Below are 22,836 nucleotides of genomic sequence, written 5' to 3' on the forward strand. Positions count from 1 at the left end.
TGCGTAGCAAGGTCAACATTGCAGATTTAATTCCTGTACCGATTGACGTTGTTCATGAAGGCCTGCCTTCCTAACATTGCCTCTTGCCTCAGGTGACCCTCAGTTTAAATCACCACAAGTCAGCTATCAAAAGGGAGAAGTGGACTGTGGTGACATTTATATGGTGGCACAGTGATTAGCACTGCTGCCTCACAGCATCAGGGACCTGGGTTCAATTCCAACCTTGGATGACTGTTTTTCTGGAGTTTCCATGTTCTCCCCATGTCTGCATGGGTTTCCTCCGGGTGCTCCCGTTTCCTTCCCACAGTCCAGAGATACACAGGTTAGGTCAATTGGCCATGCTAAAATTGCCCCTTCGTGTTCAGGGATGTGCAGGTTAGATGGGGTTACAGGGTTAGGGTGGGGGAGTGGGCCTAGGTGGGGTTCTCTTTCAGTGGGTCGGTGCAGACAAGATGGGCCGAATAGCCTCCTTCGGCACTGTAGGGGTTCTATGAAAAACCAAACAATTCGTTGCCACATGTGGTGACTTCAGAATCAAAAATAACGTGCAACCTGTGGAATCATAAAATTGAATGGAAACAGAAATAATCAAACATGTTTGTGAACAAAAAACATTTTATTTTCCAGGCGTAAGCGTGCAGGCTCTTTCTACTGTTCCTGTTATGTTCAATTATTGGGTAAGTTTGTGGAAGGAAAAATATGAGTATTGCCATTCTGGTTATTGATTAATATATTTTGTCTTGTAACAAGTTAGATTTACTTCAAGCTTGGTTGTGTTCACATTAGGGTTGTCCTTCTGAATGTTTATCATTTTTCAAATCTGTACCGCTGGCAGCTATAAAAACTAAATTGTAGCAATCATAAATGTGTCATATAAAGGAACATGAAGTTTTTTTTAAAATACAGAGAATAAAATGTTGGCACAATGCTTATTATAATCAAGTTTTCAGCACCTTTATCAGGATAATGATAAAGTACATTGTATTGGATCGAATAGGTCAACTTATCCTACACTCGCAGCAAGGAAGACACACTTATCGTAGCATGAGTCAGCAAAAGTGCTGAAAACTGCATGGTGATATATAGTGGCTCTGCAAATAATCTCTCTCTCACACATTTCAATAATGCTCTCCATTTTGTTTCCCTTTCTTACTCATTATTTTGCTCTCTTTCACTTCTGCTCCATTTCTTTCCTTTTCCACTTTTGCTTCTCTCACTAACTCCATCTATTTCAGTTCCTCTCACTTTCCTTCACTTCTGCTTTTCACCCTTCACCCTCTTTTTCTCATTTTCACTTTTGTTTTACTCTCTACTTTAATTTCTGTCCCTCTGCTCTCCTTCCCTTCCACCTTTCCCTTTGCCCTCAACCTCCCATTCCAACTTTGGGCTTCACTTTTCTCTCATTTTCCTTCTCGCCTCCCTCATTCCGGTCTCTCCCTTTATCCGCTTTAAGAAATAACTTGCTTTTTTACACCATGACCTCAGGGTGTCATAAACCAATTTGCAGCCAATGAATTCTGGTCCATGTACAGAAACATTTGTCGCTCGCTAGATCCTTCCTCTGGTTCTCTGTTCCTACTCACTTTGTTCTGCCTCTCTGTCATCTATTATGTTTCAGTCTCCCAAATCACTCACTTCGCTTTCTCCCTTACTGTTCTCTTTCTCTGCACGTCTCTCCTTTTGTTGCTGCAATAGTTTTCATTTCACTTCACTTTTCTTTCACTCTGCAGCATGGCAAAGATGAGGAAGCCAAAAGAGTCTCTGAATCAGATTAAAAAGCTGGACTTTGAAGCAGAGAAGGAACAGGGTTGTTCCAATAAAGCATTATAAACCAAAGAGGCGCATTTAATAAAAAAATGCATCAGACTCCAAACAAACAGAACCACAAGAAAGAAACATGGAGAGACTTGGAGGGTTGGGAGGAACTGCCCTGACTACAACAATTTTATAAATCACGTTAACACAAGACACTTCACAGAAGTATTAACAAACAAAATTTGACATTGAGCCACAGGAAGAAATAAAAGACCACTTTTCTTTTCAGATATTGGCACCTTGCATCTTCACTGGCTAGTTTAGATGAGTGTCTTCACATGGCGAGTCACTGTGCTCGAGTGTGCAGGAACTAGGTTTGGGGGATGGGAGGCCACAGGTGCCAGCTTGTTGCACGGTCAGGTAATATCCTATTTTGGGTAGGCAAATGCCCTGAATCTGATATCAGTGACATTGTCGGCACGGTGGCATAGTGGTTAGCACTGCTGCCTCACAGCGCCAGGAACCCGGGTTCAATTCCACCCTTGGCCAACTTTCTGGATTGGATTGGTTTATTGTCACGTGTACCGAGGTACAGTGAAATGTATTGTTCTGCGTGCAGCTCAGACAGATCATTTCGTACATGAAAAGAAAAATACATAATAGGGCAAACATAAAATATACAATGTAAACACACAGACACAGGTATCTTGTGAAGTATATAGGAGTGCAGTACTACTCAGTAGAGAAGATGTGTGAAGAGATCAGATCAGTCCATAAGTCCATCAGTCCATAAGAGGATCGATTAGGAGTCTGGTACAGCAGGGAAGAAGATGGTTTGGAATCTGTTAGTGCGTGTTCTCAGATTTTTTATCTCCTCCCCGATGGAAGAAGTTGGAAGAGTGAGTGAGCCGGGTGGGAGGGGTCTTTGATTATACTGCCCACTTTCCCCAGGCAGCAGGAGAAGTAGACAGAGTCAATAGATGGGAGGAGGGTTCGTGTGATGGACTGGGCGGTGTTCACGAATCTCTATAGTTTGTTACGATCTTGGGCTGAGCACTTGCCAAACCAGGCTGTGATGCAGCCAGATAGAATGCTTTCTATGGTGCACCTGTAAAAGTTGGTAAGTGTCAGTGTGGACATGCTGAATTTCCTTAGCTTCCTGAGGAAGTATAGGTGCTGTTGTACTTTCTTGCTCGTAGCGTCGACGTGGGTGGACCAGAACAGATTTTTGGTGGTGTGCACACCTAGGAATTTGAAGCTGTCAACCATCTCCACCTCGGCACAGGGGTGTGTACAATACTTTGCTTCCTGAAGTCATTGGCCAACTCTTTAGCTTTGCTGACATTGAGGGAGAGATTGTTGTTATTACGTCACTACACTAGGTTCTTTAGCTCCCTCCTGTATTCTGATTCATCGTTGTTCGAGATCCAACCCGCTATGGTCGTGTCGTCAGCAAACTTGTAGATGGAGTTGGAGCCAAATTTTGCTGCGCAGTCGTGTGTGTGTAGGGAGTATAGTTGGGGGCTAAGTACGTAGCCTTGCGGGGCCCGGTATGAGGACTATCATGGAGAAGGTGTTGTTTTTTCTGTGGGGTGTTTGCACATTCTCCTCATGTCTGCATGGGTTTCCGCCAGGTGCTCCGGTTTTCTCCCACTGTTCGAAGATGGGCAGGTTGGGTGGATTGGCCGTACTAAATTGGCCCTTAGTGTCCAAAGGTGTGCAGGTTAGTTGGGGTGACAGGGATAAGGCGGGGAGTGGGGCCTAGGCAAGGCGCTGCTACAGAGGGTCGGTGCAGACTTGATGGGCCCAATGACCTCCTTCTGCACTGTAGGGATTCAATGATTCTATGATATGAGGACCCGAAGCTTGATCAAAGAGATCAAAGGGTTGCAGGGTTTGAGGAGGTTACAGAGATAGTGAGGCATAAGGTCATGGAAGGATTAGAAAGAAATGTGGAAACTTTAAAATTGAGATATTTCTGGGCTGGGGACCAGTACAGCTTAGCGAGCATTAGATGACAAGTGAATGGGACTTGATTCAAGTAAGGCAGCAGAATTTGGATGAGCTCAAGTTTACAGAGAGTAGAAGATTAGAGACCAGCCAGGAGAGCTTTGAGGTCTAGAGAAAAGAAAGACACAAATGAGGATTTTGGCATTAGATAAGCTGAGGCAGATACAATTGTACAGTTACCTCAGGCTGTGGATTGCTTCTGTATACTGTACAATCATTACCGATTAGAATCAATGATCATTTAATGCATAGTCGAGGATTTTATACTCCCTCTGCCCCAAATAGATTGGCCGGCATCTCTCCAAGGTAGATCTTCCTTCTCAGTGAGGGCTCGAAGTCTTGCCTTATGCCGTTGGCAGCACGGTAGCACAGTGGTTAGCATAGCTGCTTCACAGTTCCAGGGTCCCAAGTTCCTCCAGGTTTCCTCCAGGTGCTCCGGTTTCCTCCCACAGTCCAAAGATGTGCAGGATAGGTTGATTGGCTATGCTAAATTGCCCTAAGTGTCCAAAAAAGGTTAGGTGCTGTGTGGGGTTACGGGGATAGGGTGGAGGTGTGGGCTTGGAAGGGGTGCTCTTTCCAAGGGCCGGTGCAGACTCGATGGGCACTGTAAATTCTGTGATGATTCTATGATCATTAGAGCATAAATGATCTATCGCAGGTGAATCCTGAGGAAGGAGCTGTGCTCTGAAAGCTAGTGATTCGAAAAAAACCTGTTGGTCTTTAACCTGGTGTTGCAAGACTTCTTACTTCAATCAAGCAGCCTATCTATTTGAATAAATATGATTATAATGCTGTGGTACCCAACAAAATATAAGTCCAGGATTGGTGAAATAATTTTAGATTTATAAAATGAAATATTTGTGTCTCGGTGAATGGACAAATCTGTTAGCTTTCGATAAAGGAACTGAAGAAAGCCTTTTGGCTCAACACACCTCCTTGGGACAGCGCAATGGTTAGCACTGCTGCCTCACAGCACCAAGGACCTGGGTTCAATCTGACCTCGCGTGACTGTGTGGTATTTGCACATTCCCCCTGTGTCCGTGTGGATTTCCTTTGGGTGCTCCGGTTTCCTCCCAGAGTCCAAAGATGTGCGGGCTAAGTGGATTGGCCATGCTAAATTGCTCCTTCTTGTCTAAAGGTTAGACGGGGTTATGGGGATAGGGCGGGGGAATGGACCAAGGTAGGGTGCTTTTTCAAAGGGTTGATGCAGACTTGATGGGCCGAATGGCATCCTTCTGCACTTTAGGGATTTGATAATGATTCTATGATTCGGTACTTTCAACACACAAGCAAACATGATGTAGCACATGAAGATGTGAACATATGAATTGGGAGTAGGGGTAGGTCACTTGGCCCCACCTGCCTAGCTGGAAAGCTAAGTGGAATTTAGGTGGAATTTAATTCAGGTGGCAGGGATCTCACCCGTCGGCTCAGAGTAGCACATCGCCTTTGTTGGGAAATGCTCAACAAGTGCCCCATTAAGTGCCCTAACAGTTATTTACATGGCCGCATTGGGTCCATCCTGGGATTAAGGACCCCGGGAACAGAAATGCTGCTCAATGTATTTTTATACATCTTATTGCAATAATAGAAAAATGTTTGTATTAGTCCTCAGGATTTGAGAAAATGTGACATTTTAATTTTGCTTGCGGGAGAATAATTTAACAGAATTATCACAACATATTCTCCTAGAAAACTCAGACTCATGTGTTAAATGTAAGACTGTTATTTTTTTTTTTGGTAGGCAAAACCCAAGGACACCTTGGATCTGTGCCATATTTTGAATGATGACCTTGCAGCAACAGTGCGTAAACACCCAACAAGATTCATTGGCCTTGGTACTCTGCCCATGCAGGACCCAGAGCTTGCTGTTCAAGAAATGCATCGCTGTGTGAAAGAGTTAGGATTTCCAGGAATTCAAATTGGCTCTCATATCAACGATTGGGATCTGAATTGCCCAGAGCTTTATCCAGTGTATGCTGTAAGCACTATATATTTTCAAATTGACAGCCTGGACAGGTTTCTAAAACAAATTTTGAAAGTGCCTCATGCAGAATTCTTTTAGAAACATACAAATGCACAGAGGGGAACTGTGCTTAAAGGCATTGGCACTACTTTTTTAGATTCATGCCTGTTTTGTTAACAGAGGGCAGGTCCCTGACACAAGGTTCGATGGGAAGGTCAGAGGTCTGCAATGGGGACAGTTGCCCAGCTACTGTAACTTTCTTCAAATTGGACAATTAATGACCGGAGGACATTCAGTGAGTTGGTCACACCGCAGATTAGGATTGGTGAGGGAGACAGGGAATGGGTGACCAAAAGGCAGAGAAAGAGCAGGAAGGCAGTGCAGGTGTCCCCTGCGGTCATCTCCCTCCAAAACAGGTATACCGTTTTGGATACTGTTGGGGGAGATGACTCACCAGGGGAAGGCAGTAGTAGCCAGGCTCATGGCACCGTGGCTGGCTCTGCTGCACAGAAGGGCAGGAAAAAGACTGGCAGGGCTATAGTCACAGGGGATTCAATCGTAAGGGGAGTAGACAGGTGTTTCTGTGGTCGAAAACAAGACTCCCGAATGGTATGTTGCCTCCCGGGTGCACGGGTCAGGGATGTCTCAGATCGGCTGCAGGACATACTGAAGGGGGAGGGTGAACAGCCAGTTCTCGTGGTGCATATAGGCACCAACGATATAGGTAAAAAACGGGATGAGGTCTTACAATCAGAATTTAGAGAGTTAGGGGATAAGTTAAAAAGTAGGGCCTCAAAGGTAGTAATCTCAGGATTGCTACCAGTGCCACGAAACAGTCAGAGTAGAAATTTAAAAATAGTCAGAACGAATACGTGGCTTGAGAGATGGTGCAGGAGGGAGGGGTTCAGATTGTTGGGACATTGGAACCGGTTCTGGGGGGCGGTGAGACCATTACAAATTGGATGGTCTACACCTGGGCAGGACTGGAACCAATGTCCTAGGGGGTGCTTTTGCTAACACTGTTGGGGAGGTTTTAAACTAATGTGGCAGGGGGATGGGAACCAGATTAGGAAGTTAGAGGTCAGTAAAGAGGCAGCAACTAAAGCCAGTAAGGTACTGGATAATAAACTCAATGTGACTAAGGGGAAGAATAGACAGGGAAGAGATGATGACCGTAAAGGGACAGGTGGTCTGAGGTGCATTTGTATTAATGCGAGAAGTGTAGCAGGCAAGGCAGATGAACTTAGGGCTTGGATTAGTACCTGGGAATATGATGTTATTAGTATTACTGAGACTTGGTTGAGGGATGGGCATGACTGGCAACTAAATATCCCAGGGTATAGATGCTTCAGGAGGGATAGAGAGGGAGATAAAAGGGGTGGAGGAGTTGCATTACTGGTCAGAGGTGATATCACAGCTGTGATTAAGGAGGGCACGATGGAGGATTCGAGCACTGAGGCAATATGGATAGAGCTAAGAAATAGGAAGAGTGCAGTAACATTGTTGGGACTTTACTATAGGCCTCCCAAAAGCGAGCGTGAAGTAAAGGTACAAATATGTAGACAGATTATAGAACAATGTAGGAACAATAGGGTGGTTGTGATGGGAGATTTTAACTTCCCCAACATTGAATGGGACTCATGTAGTGTTGGAGGCGTAGATGGAGCAGAATTTGTAAGGAGCATCGAGAAGAGTTTTTTAGAGCAACTCGGGAAGGGGCCATACTGGATCTGGTATTGGGGAATGATCCCGGCCAGGTGGTTGACGTTTTAGTCGGCGATTACTTTGGGAATAGCGATCACAATTCCATAAGTTTTAGAATACTCATGGACAAAGACGAGAGTGATCCTAAAGGACGAGTGCTAAATTGGGGAAAGGCCAACTATAACAAAATTCGGCAGGAGCTCGGGAATTTGGATTGGGAGCAGCTGTTTAAGGGTAAAACCAAATTTGAAATGTGGGAGACTTTTAAGGAAAGGTTGATTAGAGTGCAGGACAGACATGTTCCTGTGAAAATGAGAGATAGAAATGGCAAGATTAGGAAACCATGGATGACGGGTAGAATTGTGAGACTAGCTAAGATGCAAAAGGAAGCGTACATAAGATCGAGGTGACTCAAAACTGATGAAGCTTTGGAGGAATATCGGGAAAGTAGGACAAATCTCAAACGTGCAATAAAGAGGGCTAAAAGGGGTCATGAAATATCTTTGGCTAACAGGGTTAAGGAAAATCCCAAAGCCTTTTATTCGTATATAAGGAGCAGAGGGTAACTAGAGAAAGGATTGGCCCACTCAAAGATAAAAGAGGGAATTTATGCGTGGAGTCAGAGGAAATGAGTGAGCTTCTTAATGAGTACTTTGCATCGGTATTCACCAAGGAGAGGGACATGATGGATGTTGAGGCTATGGATCGATGTTTAAATACTGTAGGTCATGTCGGCATAAGGAAGGGGGAGGTTTTGGGTATTCTAAAAGGCATTAAGGTGGACAAGTCCCCAGGACCGGATGGGATCTATCCCAGGTTAATGAGGGAAGCGACGGACGATATAGCTGGGGCCTTAACAGATATCTTTGCAGCATCATTGAGCACGGGTGAGGAGGACTGGAGGACTGGAGAATTGCTAATGTTGTCCCTTTGTTTAAGAAGGGTAGCAGGGTTAATCTAGGGAATTATAGACCTGTGAGCTTGACGTCAGTGGTAGGCAAACTGTTGGAGAAGATACTGAGGGATAGGATCTATTCACATTTGGAAGAAAATAGACTTATCAGTGATAGGCAGCATGGTTTTGTGCAGGGAAGGTCATGTCTTACAAACCTAATAGAATTCTTAGAGGAAGTGACAAAGTTAATTGACGAGGGAAGGGCTGTAGATGTCATATACATGGACTTCAGTAAAGCATTTGATAAAGTTTCTCATGGCAGGTTGATGGAAAAAGTGAAGTCATATGGGGTTCAGGGTGTACTAGCTAGATGGATAAAGAACTGGCTGGGCAACAGGAGACAGAGAGTAGTGGTGGAAGGGAGTGTCTCAAAATGGAGAAAGGTGACTAGTGGTGTTCCACAGGGATCCGTGCTCGGACCACTGTTGTTTGTGATATACATAAATAATCTGGATGAAGGTATTAGTGATCTGATGAGCAAGTTTGCAGATGGTACCAAGATTGGTGGAGTTGCAGATAGCAAGGCGGACTGTCAGAGAATACAGCAAATATGGATAGATTGGAGAGTTGGGCAGAGAAATGGCAGATGGAGTTCAATCCAGGTAAATACGAGGTGATGCATTTTGGAAGATCTAACTCAAGAGCAGACTTCAATGGAAGAGTCCTGGGGAAAATTGATGTACAGAGAGATCTGGGAGATCAGGTCCATTCTACCCTGAAGGTAGCAACGCAGGTCGATAGAGTGGTCAAGAAGGCATACAACATGCTTGCATTCATCGGACGGGGTACTGAGTACAAGAGTCGGCAGGTCATGTTACAGTTGTATCAGACTTTGGTTAGGCCACATTTGGAATACTGCGTGCAGTTCTGGTTGCCACATTACCAGAAGGATGTGGCTGCTTTAGAGAGGGTGCAGAGGAGGTTCACCAGGATGTTGCCTGGTATGGAGGGTGCTAGCTATGAAGAAAGGTTGAGTAGATTAGGATTGTTTTCATTGGAAAGACGAAGGTTGAGGGGAGACCTGATTGAGGTCCACAAAATTATGAGAGGTATGGACAGGGTGGATAGCAACAATCTTTTTCCAAGAGTCAATTACAAGGAGTCACGATTTCAAGGTGAGAGGGGAAAAGTTTAAGGGAGATGTGCGTGGAAAGTTTTTTTCGCAGAGGGTGGTGGGTGCCTGGAATGCTTTGCCAGCGGAGGTGGTAGAGGCGGGCATGATAGCATCATTTAAGATTCATCTGGACAGCTATATGAACGGGTGGGGAACAGAGAGAAGTAGACCTTGGAAAATAGGCAACAGGTTTAGATAAAGGATCTGGATCGGCGCAGCCTGGGAGGGCCAAAGGGCCTGTTCCTGTGCTGTAATTTTCTTTGTTCTTTGACGCGCTCACTGCCCAATTAAGGGCAATATGTGTGCTGTAAAATGCTAGAAGGACAATAAGCGTCCCTTAGACACTGAAGAATCACGGGCTCTCTTTTCTAGTAACCAAGGGAGAAGACGCCTCTCTTATTTTGAGGTGCCCTCTCTCGTAGTTTTTAAACTTTCAAATAAAAAATGTCCTTAGCAGTTTTTAATTGAGCATCATTGTGCTGGGGCACCCCCTACACAGGGTTAGGACAGCTTCAGCTGAGGTCAAGTAGGCAGGGGGCTGTCAATGGAATGGTGGTCCACTGGTCGGCTACCAGGAGGTTGCCCCGAGACAGCTGGCCTAGTCCCCGATACCTCTGGGAACTGGAACAAATCCAGTTGGCCTCTGCCAATAGGTCTTAATAAGCCTTTAAAGAGCCTTGGTTTGTTATTGTGCCCCCTCCCCACCCCCTCAAACCCACTCCACCTCCAGGAAAATAGTTCAGGGGCAGGATGGTCTCAGCAAACCAACCGGCAGCACAAAATACCCACTGACCTCTGCGCTCGTCCAAATTGGGGTTTAAAAGTCCAGTCCAAAGTTTCAGTCCAGTTATCTTATATGTGTAGCTGCAGCTCAGGATAGAGGCAAGATAGGCTCCTGAAGGGGAGAAAAATCAGAAAACATGTTATCTCACACTGCTGTCAAAAACCTATTGACCAATTCAATACAGACATGATGCAGTTGACAGAATGTAAATTTCTATGAGATTATTCCTTGGTTTAGTACACATGGTAGATGTGAACATTTCACATAATCTACAATTGAATTGGACACTTGGACCCCTCCCTCTGGACTCTTCCCATCTAGATCTTTTCATTGAGAACTACTGGCGTGACATCAGCCGTCCCAATTTCTTTGCTCCTCTCACACACTCCAACCTATCTCCCTCAGACCTCCCTGCTTGTCCAAAACTAACAATGTCATCAAACCTGCTGACAGGGATGGTGCATTGCAGTTGGTTGGGGAATTGACCTCTACCAAGTGGAGGCCAAATGCCAACTCTCTGATACTTTCTCTATTGCCCCCTGGACTATGACCCGATCACTTAACATCAAGCAATCATTTCCAAGACTTCTCTTCTGGACGTCTTCCCTCAGTGGCTTCCAACCTCACAGAACCCCCCCCCCCCCCTCCCAACAGCCCAATTCCACCTCATCCCCAAGATCCACAAACAGGACTGCCTTGTTAGCTCAATGTTTCCAACTTGGCAGTTCCACTAAACTGATGTATTTCTGTCTTGACTATCTTTTTCTCCTTTTGTCCAATTTTCTTGTGTGTCCCATGTAAAGCTCTGTATCACCGGCACCTACTGAGGAGACATGTTGGAAACAAATCTTCTGATCCTATTATGCTGTAACCCAAAATATCTGTAGGCATAATTGCTGGGCAAACAGTATTAGATTGCCAAGTGAACAATTTTACCCTGTGCGGAGAACTGATAAATGAGAAAATTATGTATCAGTGTTTGACATTTCAGCGTTAATTGGAACACTCAGCAGTCAGCACATCTCATTGCTTTTCTTTTAAGGCTGCAGAAAAACTAAAATGTGCCGTATTTGTACACCCATGGGATATGAAGACAGATGGGAGAATGTCCAAGTACTGGCTTCCATGGCTTGTAGGTTAGTATTAATACAGAGATATGCATACAGTCTCTAGCATTTGCACCATAGGTCACACTAATCCTGTAATTCTGTAACCTCCATCAACTCATCTTCTATTCTCAGCACTTTGGAGAGGGAGGAAAAATTAACAGGGGGGCCATGCAGGCCACTTTCACATGGGGGTGTTTTTGAGCCGGCATTAGCCATCAGTGAGAGCAGTGACGCGGGAGCAAAATCCAGAGAGAATCGGAAAAGGCAATTCTCTGTGGCGAGATCGCAATTTCCGAATTTCAAGCCGCCTCGCTGGTGGAGTAATGCAAACCATCCCGTAGGAGCCCGGGAACATCATTTAAATACATTAGCATGTCATTAGCAAATACTCACTCCAGAACTTCTCCTCTCGCTGATTATTCATCAGATGCCGGAATGACATCATAGGGCTGGGGCTCGGCTGAGTCCTGGGCTCTGGCATCTCTTCCACTACCAGATCCCTGGCTGATCCACCCTAACCTGCTGTGGATCTTAAGCTGTGAGGTGCTTACCAGTGAGTGACCCAGAATCCTGCCTACTGCTAGTTAATCCCACCGAGGTGTGAGTTTCTGCACTGGTGGAGGGTGCAGGTGACAGGTGATGCCTCCTCTATGCTTGTCTTCGAGTTGTCTCCTTCGAAGCTGCTCATGTCTGTGGTGTCCACAGGGTGTTAGGATGGTCCAGGCTGGTCGACTAATAGTTCGGCAAGGGAAGGGAGGTGGCATTAGTGCATCATGTGGGATAAATGAAGGGGGAAACGTTACTCACGTGAAGCGTGAACTATGACTGTGTGTCTTGCGGGTTCTCACTTTATCTGATGCCCCCACTTCTCCCTCTGCGCAGGTGCGGTCCTGCTCTTCTCCGGCCAGCTCAAAGGCTCTTTCCTCAAAGGGATTGAGGCATCGGAGTTTGGGCATTACTCTGGCCGGCTATGCCCGTTCACGCCTGTTACGATTGATTTCAACTGCGAGAGACAGATGGGGAGAGTGTAAGAAGGAGTCCTGTTCAGATGGTGATGAGGTGTGGCATGCGTGTGACTTGAATGGGAGCAGGAATGCGAGGAGCAAAGTAGCTACTGGGTGGACCATGTGGATTGGCTCGGGGGGTGGGGGAAGAGGACCATTTTATAGGTGTTGGCAATCCGCGAGGTGGCTCGGCGAGAGATCACCTTGGAGCGAAGAAGGTGTGTGAGAGGGTGCAGTGGGAGACTGGAGGAGGCAAATTTACCCTGGCTATGCGAGAAAGGACATTCACTAACTAAGGCTGCCAAACCTTCCCAAGCAAGGGTGGTGACCTTGCTGGAAGGACTTCTGCAGGAATACAGGTATATATGAGGTCCCACCTCTGCTGCACACCATCCAGTAGTTCAGTCAGGGCTCCCACGGAGAATCTAGGTGCAGGCTTCTGGTGGTAGAGGTTGTGGGTTTGGAAGATAATCTTCAATTTCTGGAGTAATTCTGTGTTACACACATTGGGTGGAACCTTACCAAAATCTGTTAAAGAGACTCAATATCCCGTGAGATTTCCCACTCTGCTGGTGGGATTTGCACCGGTTTTCTCATCAAGATCGACACTTTGCCGAATGTTTTTGCTATCCAGCAACAAATTAATTTCTATCAGTAATCTCATCCCTTTAAAAGACAAGAGACAGGCCCAAAGGCATCAGTCTCAGCCGCACCAATAGGACCAGTGGCCACCGCTGGGAGTGGACCCAGCTGAAAGAACGCCCGGGAGCGGGTTGCTATCACAAACAGTTCATCCAACTTGTGGTTGCCAGGCTAGTCAGGTAGGACCTGAGAAGAGGAGAAGGTGGGTAAGTTGGGGGAAGGGTTATGGTTGCCATTGGGGCAGCCCTTGGTGCCAGGGCTCTCTGTGGATCCGAGAGTACTTCATTAGGAGGACTCCTTCCTTCAAGGTTTTACCAGGAACCCTCTCCATATGGTAAAATGGCCGCAGTTGCAGGAAGTGGCCCTTAATTACACACTTACATGACTCTATAGGCCTCTGAGCAGGAAAGCCATCCTCAACTTTCTGCCTTATCTCACCATTTTACGGGACCCCACTCGCAGGGGGTAAAATCTAACTCCTGAAGTCTGTTTCACACTCCACCTGATAATCCCAGGCCATGAGCTCTCCTGCTCCATTTCTGGAAGTGGCAGCATTACAACCAAACTAGCTGCTCGCTCCTAGCTTCTTTATATTTCTCCCTCAAATTCATATACAGGGCCATCTTGACACTTGGATAACATTGAATGGGATTTTACAACAGAAGAGAAAAAATATCGAACTATAAACAACTATTATTTTCTCATCCTGTGAGCTCGTCCAACTGAGCATGTTTAGAAACTCCAAGCTGTATTTTAGTTCATTAATTTTCAGCAAGACTGGAAATCACATTCCACTCCTTGCTTTAGACAAATTACTAGCCAAAAAGGCTGTAAAAGGGATAATGTTCTGAAGAGTTAAGCCCAGAGTCAATTACTTTATCTTCTCAAGCAAAAGCAAAGGGAAATGCAGTGGGGGAGTGAGGTGCTGTAGTCAGGGGGTGGGGGGAAGTTCAGGGAAGGGGTCAGTACTATAGTTATCCAGAAGTTAGAAGTGGTCTTGATTGCTCAAAATGTTTCTGGTAACTATTTCTGTAAGACAGTTGGAAGTCCCATCCAAAGTTTGCGATTGATGTCGTACTCGCAGGTGGTCCCCATTATAGGGCAATTGTCCAGTGGAAGTTTAAACTTTCTGCCAGCTCAATTTGATGGTAGCTTGCATTGAGATCAAGTTTAGTGAAGTGTTTACCGTTTACTTACTCTGGATATCATCATTTGTCAAGTGCCTTTCTTGTTTTATTGATTGGTTTGGTGTTTGCATATCAACACAGATTCTAGTCCAGTTCTCACTCTTGGCTTTCTTGACAACTTGTATGAGTGAGACTCAAAGGTGTAGGTAGACTCATCCCCAACTTTTTCAATAATGTCCAGTCAAGTAAATGCTGAAGCTACATCTCTGCTGCTTTCTTACAGGAAATGGTATTGGTCATTGTTGATGCATGACTAAGGACACATTAGGGTCTACATGCAGCTTGCACGTACCATCTTTTGGTTTGTTGATACCAGTGAAAAAGTTGGCTTGCAATTTGAGCATGTCGTTGGTACACGTAGGGCTCACGTATGTGACGGCAATCATGTGCTGGGCTGTTTCTGTTGAAAACTGATAAGCTTGTCACATTCTCAAGATATGACACAACGTTCTATCTGGTGTTTCAAAAGTCCCAGGAATTTTCAATGGTCTGCCACAGTTGTAATAGAACAGCTTTCTGTTCCCTGGTTTGGAAAGAATGGGCCAATCCTGAAGTTGTTGAATGTTTTATCTCCCATGACATGGCCAGATGCTTGTGTCTTTGAGAGCATCAATATCCAAGTAACTAGTGGTTACGCTCACACATAGCTGGCTGCCATATCCAAAAGACAGCACAAAAGTATATTCAGCATCTTCTGCCTCTACTTTGGCTGCATTCTCTGAGCCTTATGCTGTGGTACGGATACGAGGTATTGGCCTTTTTGCTAATGAGTGACAAATGCAATAAAACTTGTTTAGGTTTCCACTACTTTTACATTATTTGCCAGGAGCTGGACAATCTGTTCCATGTGGATAACCTGCAGGTTCCCCAGCGACCATCACCACTGCACCGTCTCCCCCCACCTCCGCCCACCTCCCTCATGAACTGACACCCACAGTCTCACCGAGGAAAAGCACCACCACTCCCGCCCATACACCCCCCCCCCACACACACCCCCCCCCCCACACACACCCCCCCCCACCCCCCCCACCCCCCACCCCCCCCCCCCCCCCCCCGCCGATTCAACATCTGGGTGAAGAAGAGGACAACACGCTCTCGGACGCGCAGGTCTCGACGCCGGCGCCAACACCACAGCCGGGACTGAGGTGGTCACAGCGGAAGCTCAAGGCCCCCTGACAGACTTGACCTTTAAGACCACTTCACCCCCGCCGGACTTTTTTTAAACAGGGGGTGAATGTAGTAAACCACGGTATTGTGTTTATTGTATTATAGTCAATGTGCTGTATGGTACATGCCTGGGCTTGTCCAGGCTGGCTCCGCCTGTGGCTCTTCCGCTTGGGGCTTCTGTATAAAAGTGTCAGGTCGCCGCCTCTGGACCCAGTTCGGGTCCAGAGGCTTGCTGTTTAGTGTATTAAAGCCTCAGTTATGTTTATCACTTGTCGTCTATTATTGATGGTGTATCAGGATGATGGCCAGGTGGACCTGTGCATGGGACCCAAGCAGGGACAGGAGGGCCTCCAATGTGTGCACCAGGGCCGCCGCACACGGGACAACCTCATCACCTCCAGGTTCGCCAACTAAGGGGTCTGTCCACCAGCAGCTAAGCCAGCCTGTTGCACCACTCCATACTCCCCCATAGCCGCTCACATCCTCTTATGTCCCTCCTTCCTTCATTCCAGCACCTCACCCCAGCTCCCCCACCCCCTCCAAGGGTCTGACTAGCATCATTACAGGGTGTGGGCCTCTAGTTGGCAGCCTCAGCGGGTTTTGTCCACGGGACGGAGGATAATGATGTTGTGCTGTGAGATGAGCTCTGGTGCTCCTCATCATTTGACAAAGTCTAACTCCTGCCTTCGGAATCGTATTCTAATGTCCGCCCGGGTCCTCTGTAGCCACCGAAGCTGGCCACTTCTCGACATAAAATGGAGAATTGAAATGCATGCAGGGAAAATTGGACAATGTCAGAAAGACAAGCAGGCTGCAGAATCTCTCTGTGTATTCTGCCTGTGAAGAAACCAGACAGCATAGAAACTAGCAAGTTTGCATACTAATTGAGCAATTCCTGGTTATTCCCGGGCACAATGGACACAACAATTAGCTGCAATCGAAACATTCTATGGTAGGTCAGACTTCCCGGCGCCAACGGAGTCTGAAACAAAAGGACACAAACAAGTTAGAAAGAACCACCCCGCGATCGAGGGACAGCCTCAGTATTGGGGGGATTCGTATCAATCGATTGGGATGCGACCCAATCGATTGCCAGTGAGTTAGGGTCCGCCCAAAAGGGCGCAAAGCCCCTGGGACCTATAAAAGTAAGGTCCCAAGATGAATTTGATCTCTTAGCCAGGCCTCCCAGCAGAACACCTTTGCAGCAGTTCTCTAAGAACTTGAACATGAGAAGGAGAGGCCTGGCCAATTGCTACACCAACAAGTAAGTGTCATACAACGCACGCTACGAGAATAGACACTCCTGACCCCTTTAGTCCACACAAACTGGAAGGCTGCGGATCCAGGACAAGACAAGAGGCCATTGTTCCCTGATCCGGTAGTTCCCTTATTCCAGATAAGTATTGGCCTAGTAGTGGTAGGAATAGTTTAGTCTTAGTATTGTATGCATGAGAAGTAAATAACTGTGTAATAATAAACGTGTCTTGTTTGAACTTACTAACTGGTGTATTGAGTCATTGATCTGAACTTGAACTTGAACCTCGTGGCGGTATCATAGGATACCTGGCGACTCTAGAGCTAAGGAATAAAACAGAGCCAATTGAATGTAAAGCACACTCGCCCAGAATGAGCAACACCTCCCTGCATGTGTTCTGGCCATTCCATCTCAAAGGCCCACGTAACCTCTGGAGGGGTCGAGGTGGGGTTCGGGGGAAAGAGGTTGCAGTCATGGGGATGTTGAGCGATGATGGGTCACTCGCTGCATAAGGCACCCTCACACTCCTGGCCCTGCCATCTCTGAGGGTGACCTCAGGTGGAGCATCAGATTGTCCTGGGGCCCTGTCCCGTACCATCCTCCAAAATCCACATCCTCAACCTCCGACAGCACCCACCCGGCACACACTATACCCAGACCAGTCCATTCTTCATGCCTTTCGGACTGAGGATTGAGGCAGGTCATAATATTGGTGTAAATGTGTTTGACTGTGTCAATGTATATTATTAGGCCCTGATCCCTAACACTGAATTATGTGCTGCACCCCTGCCAACTGCCCCGGTGTCTAACCTCTTAAACTTACATCCTCTACTGTTGTTTCTACGTGTTTTTCCAAACAGCACATCAGATGTGGAGGCGGCCTGCTGTGTTTCCTGCCCAGTGATCTGGGGTGCCTTTGGTGGCCGTCCTCTGGAGGGCCTGCACCCGGATGGGCCCCGTCGACTTTTGGATGTCACAAGTGACTACGTGCCACCCTGTTCAGCCTATTGCCCATCAGATGCGCCGGTGTCAGGTGGGGTAGATTCAGAAGGCCTGGGGTGTTCCAGCACCTGCCATGTGGGTACACCAGCCCAGGCCCCATCACCTCCTCCTCCCTCGGGGTGCTCAATGGCCCCCGGACTACTCCATGAGACAGAGGTGGGGCTGTCAGCTGGTGCTGCCAGACCGGGAGACCCGCTCTTGTCTGAATCAGGGTGTCAAAACCCTCTTGCCGTGAATCATAGAGATTTGGACACATCCCTCAGTGAGTGCAACATGTCCCTCTGTGACTGGCCCAGGTCAACCAATGCCTGGCCAATGCTCTGGACACCCTCAGCCATGACCCTTTGTTACTGGGCCAAGCTCTGGAGAGCTGCAGCAATGTCCCTGTGGGCCTGATACTTGGCTGCCTGTGACTGGGCTCCCCTGTCCTGAGCCTCAGCCATTGATCGCACAGTGTGCCCAAGACTTGGACATCTTAACTCAAGGCTGTGACCTTTTCACTCAAGGCTTTCACCATGGAAGCCATCTATTCGGTGTTGGCCTGGTACCATGCATTGTCGGCACAATCTCCTGCACCCGAAGGCGGTTGGATTCCTCCGAGTGCACCCACAGGTACTGGTTCTGCCTCTGCACGTCCAGGATCATTTCCAGAAGCTCGATACTGGTTCAGACTGCAGCTAAATTCTGTGATCGGGCAGCCCTCTGACTGCCCGCTTCTACCTCCATCTGATGTGCTGGATCATGTGTGCCGTGCACACTAGAAAGTGTCCCGGGAGCCTCGTCACTAAAATGACCCACCGAGGTGATAGTCTCTGGGATGGTGGAGAGTGCAGGTGACAACAGGGTATGCTGGGGTTGTGGCTGGGGGCGGGTAGCCCAGATGGGCCAGCCTTGCCTGAAGGCAATCCTGCAGGACAAGACAAGCCACATAATGAAATCGCGGGAAGGAGTGGTTTGGAGAGAGGGGTGAGTCACCCGCTAAAGGACATAACTGTGCATTGGAGGCTCACTTTGTTGGCCCATGCCGACCACCGCCTGGGAGGTGGCCCTCTCTCCCGCCTCCCCAGCTAACTCCATCACCCTCTGCTCAGCTGCGGTCAAGATCCGTCTCTCTGCCGGTCCCCCTCCAGTCGTCTCCTGTTCCCACCAGTTATGGACAATCTTCTCCTGGGGGGCAGATAATGAGACCCTCTTGTGGGGTGGGAGGGGCGGGTCTGTAGCTGGTGGCATGTGTGTGCAAGGCACTTGGCCAAAGTGGTCAATACAGGTGTTGAGGTTTGGTGCAGGGTGGGGTGGGATGTAAGGGGGATGCTGGCAGATGGGTTTTGATTGACCTCTAGGGGGATGAGTGAGGTATGGGAGTGATGCCAGGCAACAGAGGTGGTGACACACACATGCTGACCTAAGGCGGTTATTCATCTTTTTGCGGCACTGCGTGCCAATCGCCTGTTGAGGCTCACAGCGCTTGCCGCCTCTGCTACTCTGTCACTTCTATTCAGGCTCGGTTGGCGTCAGCAGGCGGTGGCCTCCTGCCCATCCTGGGGAAGAGGGTGTCCTGCCTCTCCTCCTCCGCATCCAAGAGTCTATCGAGCCAGCTCTGCTTCGGTGAACCTGAGGGGCGGTTCATCACAGGCCCATCTTCTTGGCTGGAATGAGAGAGTGTGGGGGATGGCATGCTTATAAGGAGCTCCGGCCACACAGAAATCAACTCCGGTGCTGATGAGAATTGCAGTAGTTTCACGAGGGCAGAGTGATGTCCTGAATTGCTCCGGAACTGGCACGCCCAATGGGGATGCGAAAGACCCACAAGTCAGTGCCAGCGTCAACACTTAGGGCATGCTTGAATGGCCACACTCTTCCTGAAAAGCAGCGCACTATGGTGCAACATGGCCGGTAGAAGCCGGGAGACCCTGCTCCCGGGAACTCCCCGGCTCACAACGCTCAATCGCGAGATCTAGCGCGATTTTGCGAGATCTTGCGATGTGAATTCCACCCATTGTGGGCGGGATCACTCTTTAGCAAATCTGCATATTAGAGCGAGGCAGCTAGTCTCACTCTAATATGCAGTTTCTTGAAGCATCCGAGGTGTTCGTTTCTATCCCCTTCACCTCGGAGACTTTGGGTACGTGCCGTTCAGTACTGGTCTCCAAAAATAGGGACCAGACGGAATGGCACTTGTGGGATCTCCCAGGGGACCAGAGGCCCCCAGGTGCATGCACTTTGGGTAGTGTGGTATCCTTGCACTGCCATCCTGGCACCCTGGCAATTCCATCCTGGCAGTGCCACCTGGGTGCCAGCTTGTCACTGTCAAGATATCCAGGTGGCAATGCCAGCTGGCAGGGAACTGCCAGGGTACCAGGTTGGTGGTGCCAGGCTGGCATTTTTGCATGGTGACAATTGGGCAGGGGATGCCCTGTGCGGATGTTGGGGGGTGGGGGGTGGGGGTACAGGAGGGCCCAGGTCCCTTTCATAGTGAGTTGGGGCTTGGGGATCACTTCAGGGGCTCCAGAGATCGGGACAGCATTTAAAAATGGAATCCCAATCTCTCGCTACACCGGCGAACGTAGCTCCTCACTGCAGAAAATGGGGCAATGTGCAACCCCAGCCGTGCTTTCCCCTCTAAAGCCCCCTATCAAACTCAAATGATGTTTGATATCGTTGTGTTTCTCAGCACTAGCTATGGGACATTGCTCCCATTTAGTTAAATTGCGCCCATAGTCTCTCAAACGGAGAATTCCGTCCTACTATATGCTTACCGCTGCCCTCTTGCTCACCACTCGTGTTTTTAAACCATGATCACTGGCATTGCATGTAGAAGGCAGCGCTGCTTTACTGAAAAGTAATAGTCAACCTACTAATCACATAGTGTAATTACAACATTGTCGTCAGACTGCCAAAATAACTGCAAATTGCGTTACAACTTCTAACTTAATTTTCTAATATTGAGGAATTACCGAATGAAAAAATAGATATTGTTGTAAACAAGTTTTTTCAATGGTTATTTTTAAATTGATGGCCAGTGCTATCCCATTTTCCTGAGTGAAGCAGCAAGAGTCAGAATTTTACAATACAGTAATAGCTGAAAACAAAATTGAAATAAGAACAGAAAATGTTGGACTTCGGGTGATGGTGATGTGCTGAGCGGATGCACATCAGGTGGCTCGCCTCCAAACCAGGACAAGAAAAGGCACTTTTAGTAGAATTTTGTCCAAATTTCAAAGGAAAAAAATCCCTCAACAGCAAAGGAGGGCAACTAATAAAGCATGCCAGAAAACGGGAGCCCGAGGGGGGGGGGGGGGGGGGGGGGGGGGGGGGGGGGGGGGGGGGGGGGGGGGGGGAGAGATGGCAGACGGAGCGGAAAGAGCCACGACCAGCAGGCAGATGAGATGGCAAACCCACGAGGTGAAGGGCCCCGACAACCCAGGAGAGAGGGCGCCCAACGACCTGAGCATCAGCCTCCCCCTCACCACCCAGAGACAGATGGAAGAGCTACTTCATGAAGGAGCGGACCACCATGAAGCAGGCCATCAGGACAGAAATCCGGGCGGTGGTCAATGTGGCAGTGGCAGAGGCAATGGCCACCAAGCAGAAGGAAATCGATGGGCTGGTGAAGAAAGTGCCAACTCAGGAGAGGACGATCCTCGACCTGGAAAAGACCTCTACAGAACAGAGTACCCTGGAGGCAGAAGCAGAAAGGTTGACGGAGGACCAGGGGAACCTAAGGGTGAAAGTCGAGGACCAGGAGAATAGGTCCTCCTGTAAAGTGGTGCGCAGAGCCTTCCTGACTAGAACCCGAATGAGCAGACTCTTGCCAGAGGTGGAGGACAAATGTGAACGGTGCCAGGGAGTCCCGGCCAACCACACCCACATGTTCTGGGCCTGCCCCAGACTTGTCGGATTCTGAACAGCCTTCTTCGAGGCGATGTCCAAGGTTGTGGGGATGAGGGTGGAGCCGTGATCGAGAGTGGTAATCTTTGGGGTATCGGACCAGCCAGATCTTCATATGGGGAAGTAGGCTGACACCCTGGTTTTTTCATCCCTAATCACACACCGGAGATTCCTGCTCAGCTGGCGATCAGCAGCATCACCCACAGCTGCGGACTGGCTGGCAAACCTGGTCAAATTTCTCCACCTGGAGAAGATAAAGTACACCATCCAAGGTCGGGCAAGAGATTCCACAAAGTGTGGGGGCCATTCAGCAGCCTGTTCCAAGACCTAATGTGGAGATGCCGTCGTTGGACTGGGGTGAGCACAGTAAGAAGTCTTACAACACCAGGTTAAAGTCCAACATGTTTGTTTCAAACACTAGCTTTCGGAGCATAGCTCCTTCCTCAGGCGAAGGAAGGAGCAGTGCTCCAAAAGCTAGTGTTTGAAACAAACATGTTGGACTTTAACCTGGTGTTGTAAGACTTCTTACTGTGTTCCAAGACCTGTTCAATGCCCACTGCGACAGGGAGAGAGGGGGGGGCAAGAGAGGGACGAAGACAAGGGAAGGCACACACAAGAGAAAGCGACAGAGGAGGGAGGAGAGGAGGGAAAGGAACCTAAGGGAGGCACAAAACGAAGCACGGGGACATGGGAAGGAGGGGAAGGGCCATGCAGACACCCCCCCCCCCTCCCCCCCCTCCCAACAATAAAAACTAAAAACCCCAGCAGAAAGAAGCAGAGCACAATACTGGGCCCCAGGGCAGATGGCAACAGTAAAAGGGGAACTAAACCAATGAGGGAGGGGGGGATGGGGGAGGGCAGAAGGGGGGAGCGACCTCATGCAAAAACAGTAACTAAGACATGAACTTGTTTGTAAACACCTGACACACGTGAGCTGGTACTCTGTAAAAACTGGAAAACACCAATAAAAATATTTTTTTTAAACCAAAATGTTGGAAAAATTCTTCCCGATAAAATTAGAAGGCTGCACGTCAGATGTTAAAATTGTGCGGAAGTCATTGCCCTTAGCCAAATCAGCTCTAGGGATTCTAGTGCCCTTGATTCAGGAGGCAGATAAAGATCTGTCAGAGTTTTAACTAACAGCATCAGGATTCATGAATAAAAATTACCAGACAATAGAATTATGTCAAGACAAGGAAAGAACCCCTTTAGGAGTGAAGAACAATACAGCACAAGAACAGGCCCTTCAGCCCTCCAAGCCTGTACAGTCATGGTACCACTCTTGGCCAAAACC

General features: G+C 48.0%; 1 protein-coding gene across 1 annotated transcript in view; it reads left to right on the plus strand.

The window, feature by feature from the left end:
- Window positions 1-22,836, plus strand: part of acmsd (aminocarboxymuconate semialdehyde decarboxylase) — a 63,827-nt gene that overhangs the window by 23,182 nt on the left and 17,809 nt on the right. The window contains exons 4-6 of the mRNA XM_038789879.1: window positions 628-677; window positions 5,510-5,746; window positions 11,331-11,424. Coding sequence (XP_038645807.1) covers window positions 628-677; window positions 5,510-5,746; window positions 11,331-11,424 — 381 coding nt within the window. The remainder of the gene's footprint in view (window positions 1-627; window positions 678-5,509; window positions 5,747-11,330; window positions 11,425-22,836) is intronic.

Source organism: Scyliorhinus canicula, chromosome 2, assembly GCF_902713615.1.
Source record: "Scyliorhinus canicula chromosome 2, sScyCan1.1, whole genome shotgun sequence".
NCBI lineage: Eukaryota > Metazoa > Chordata > Chondrichthyes > Carcharhiniformes > Scyliorhinidae > Scyliorhinus > Scyliorhinus canicula.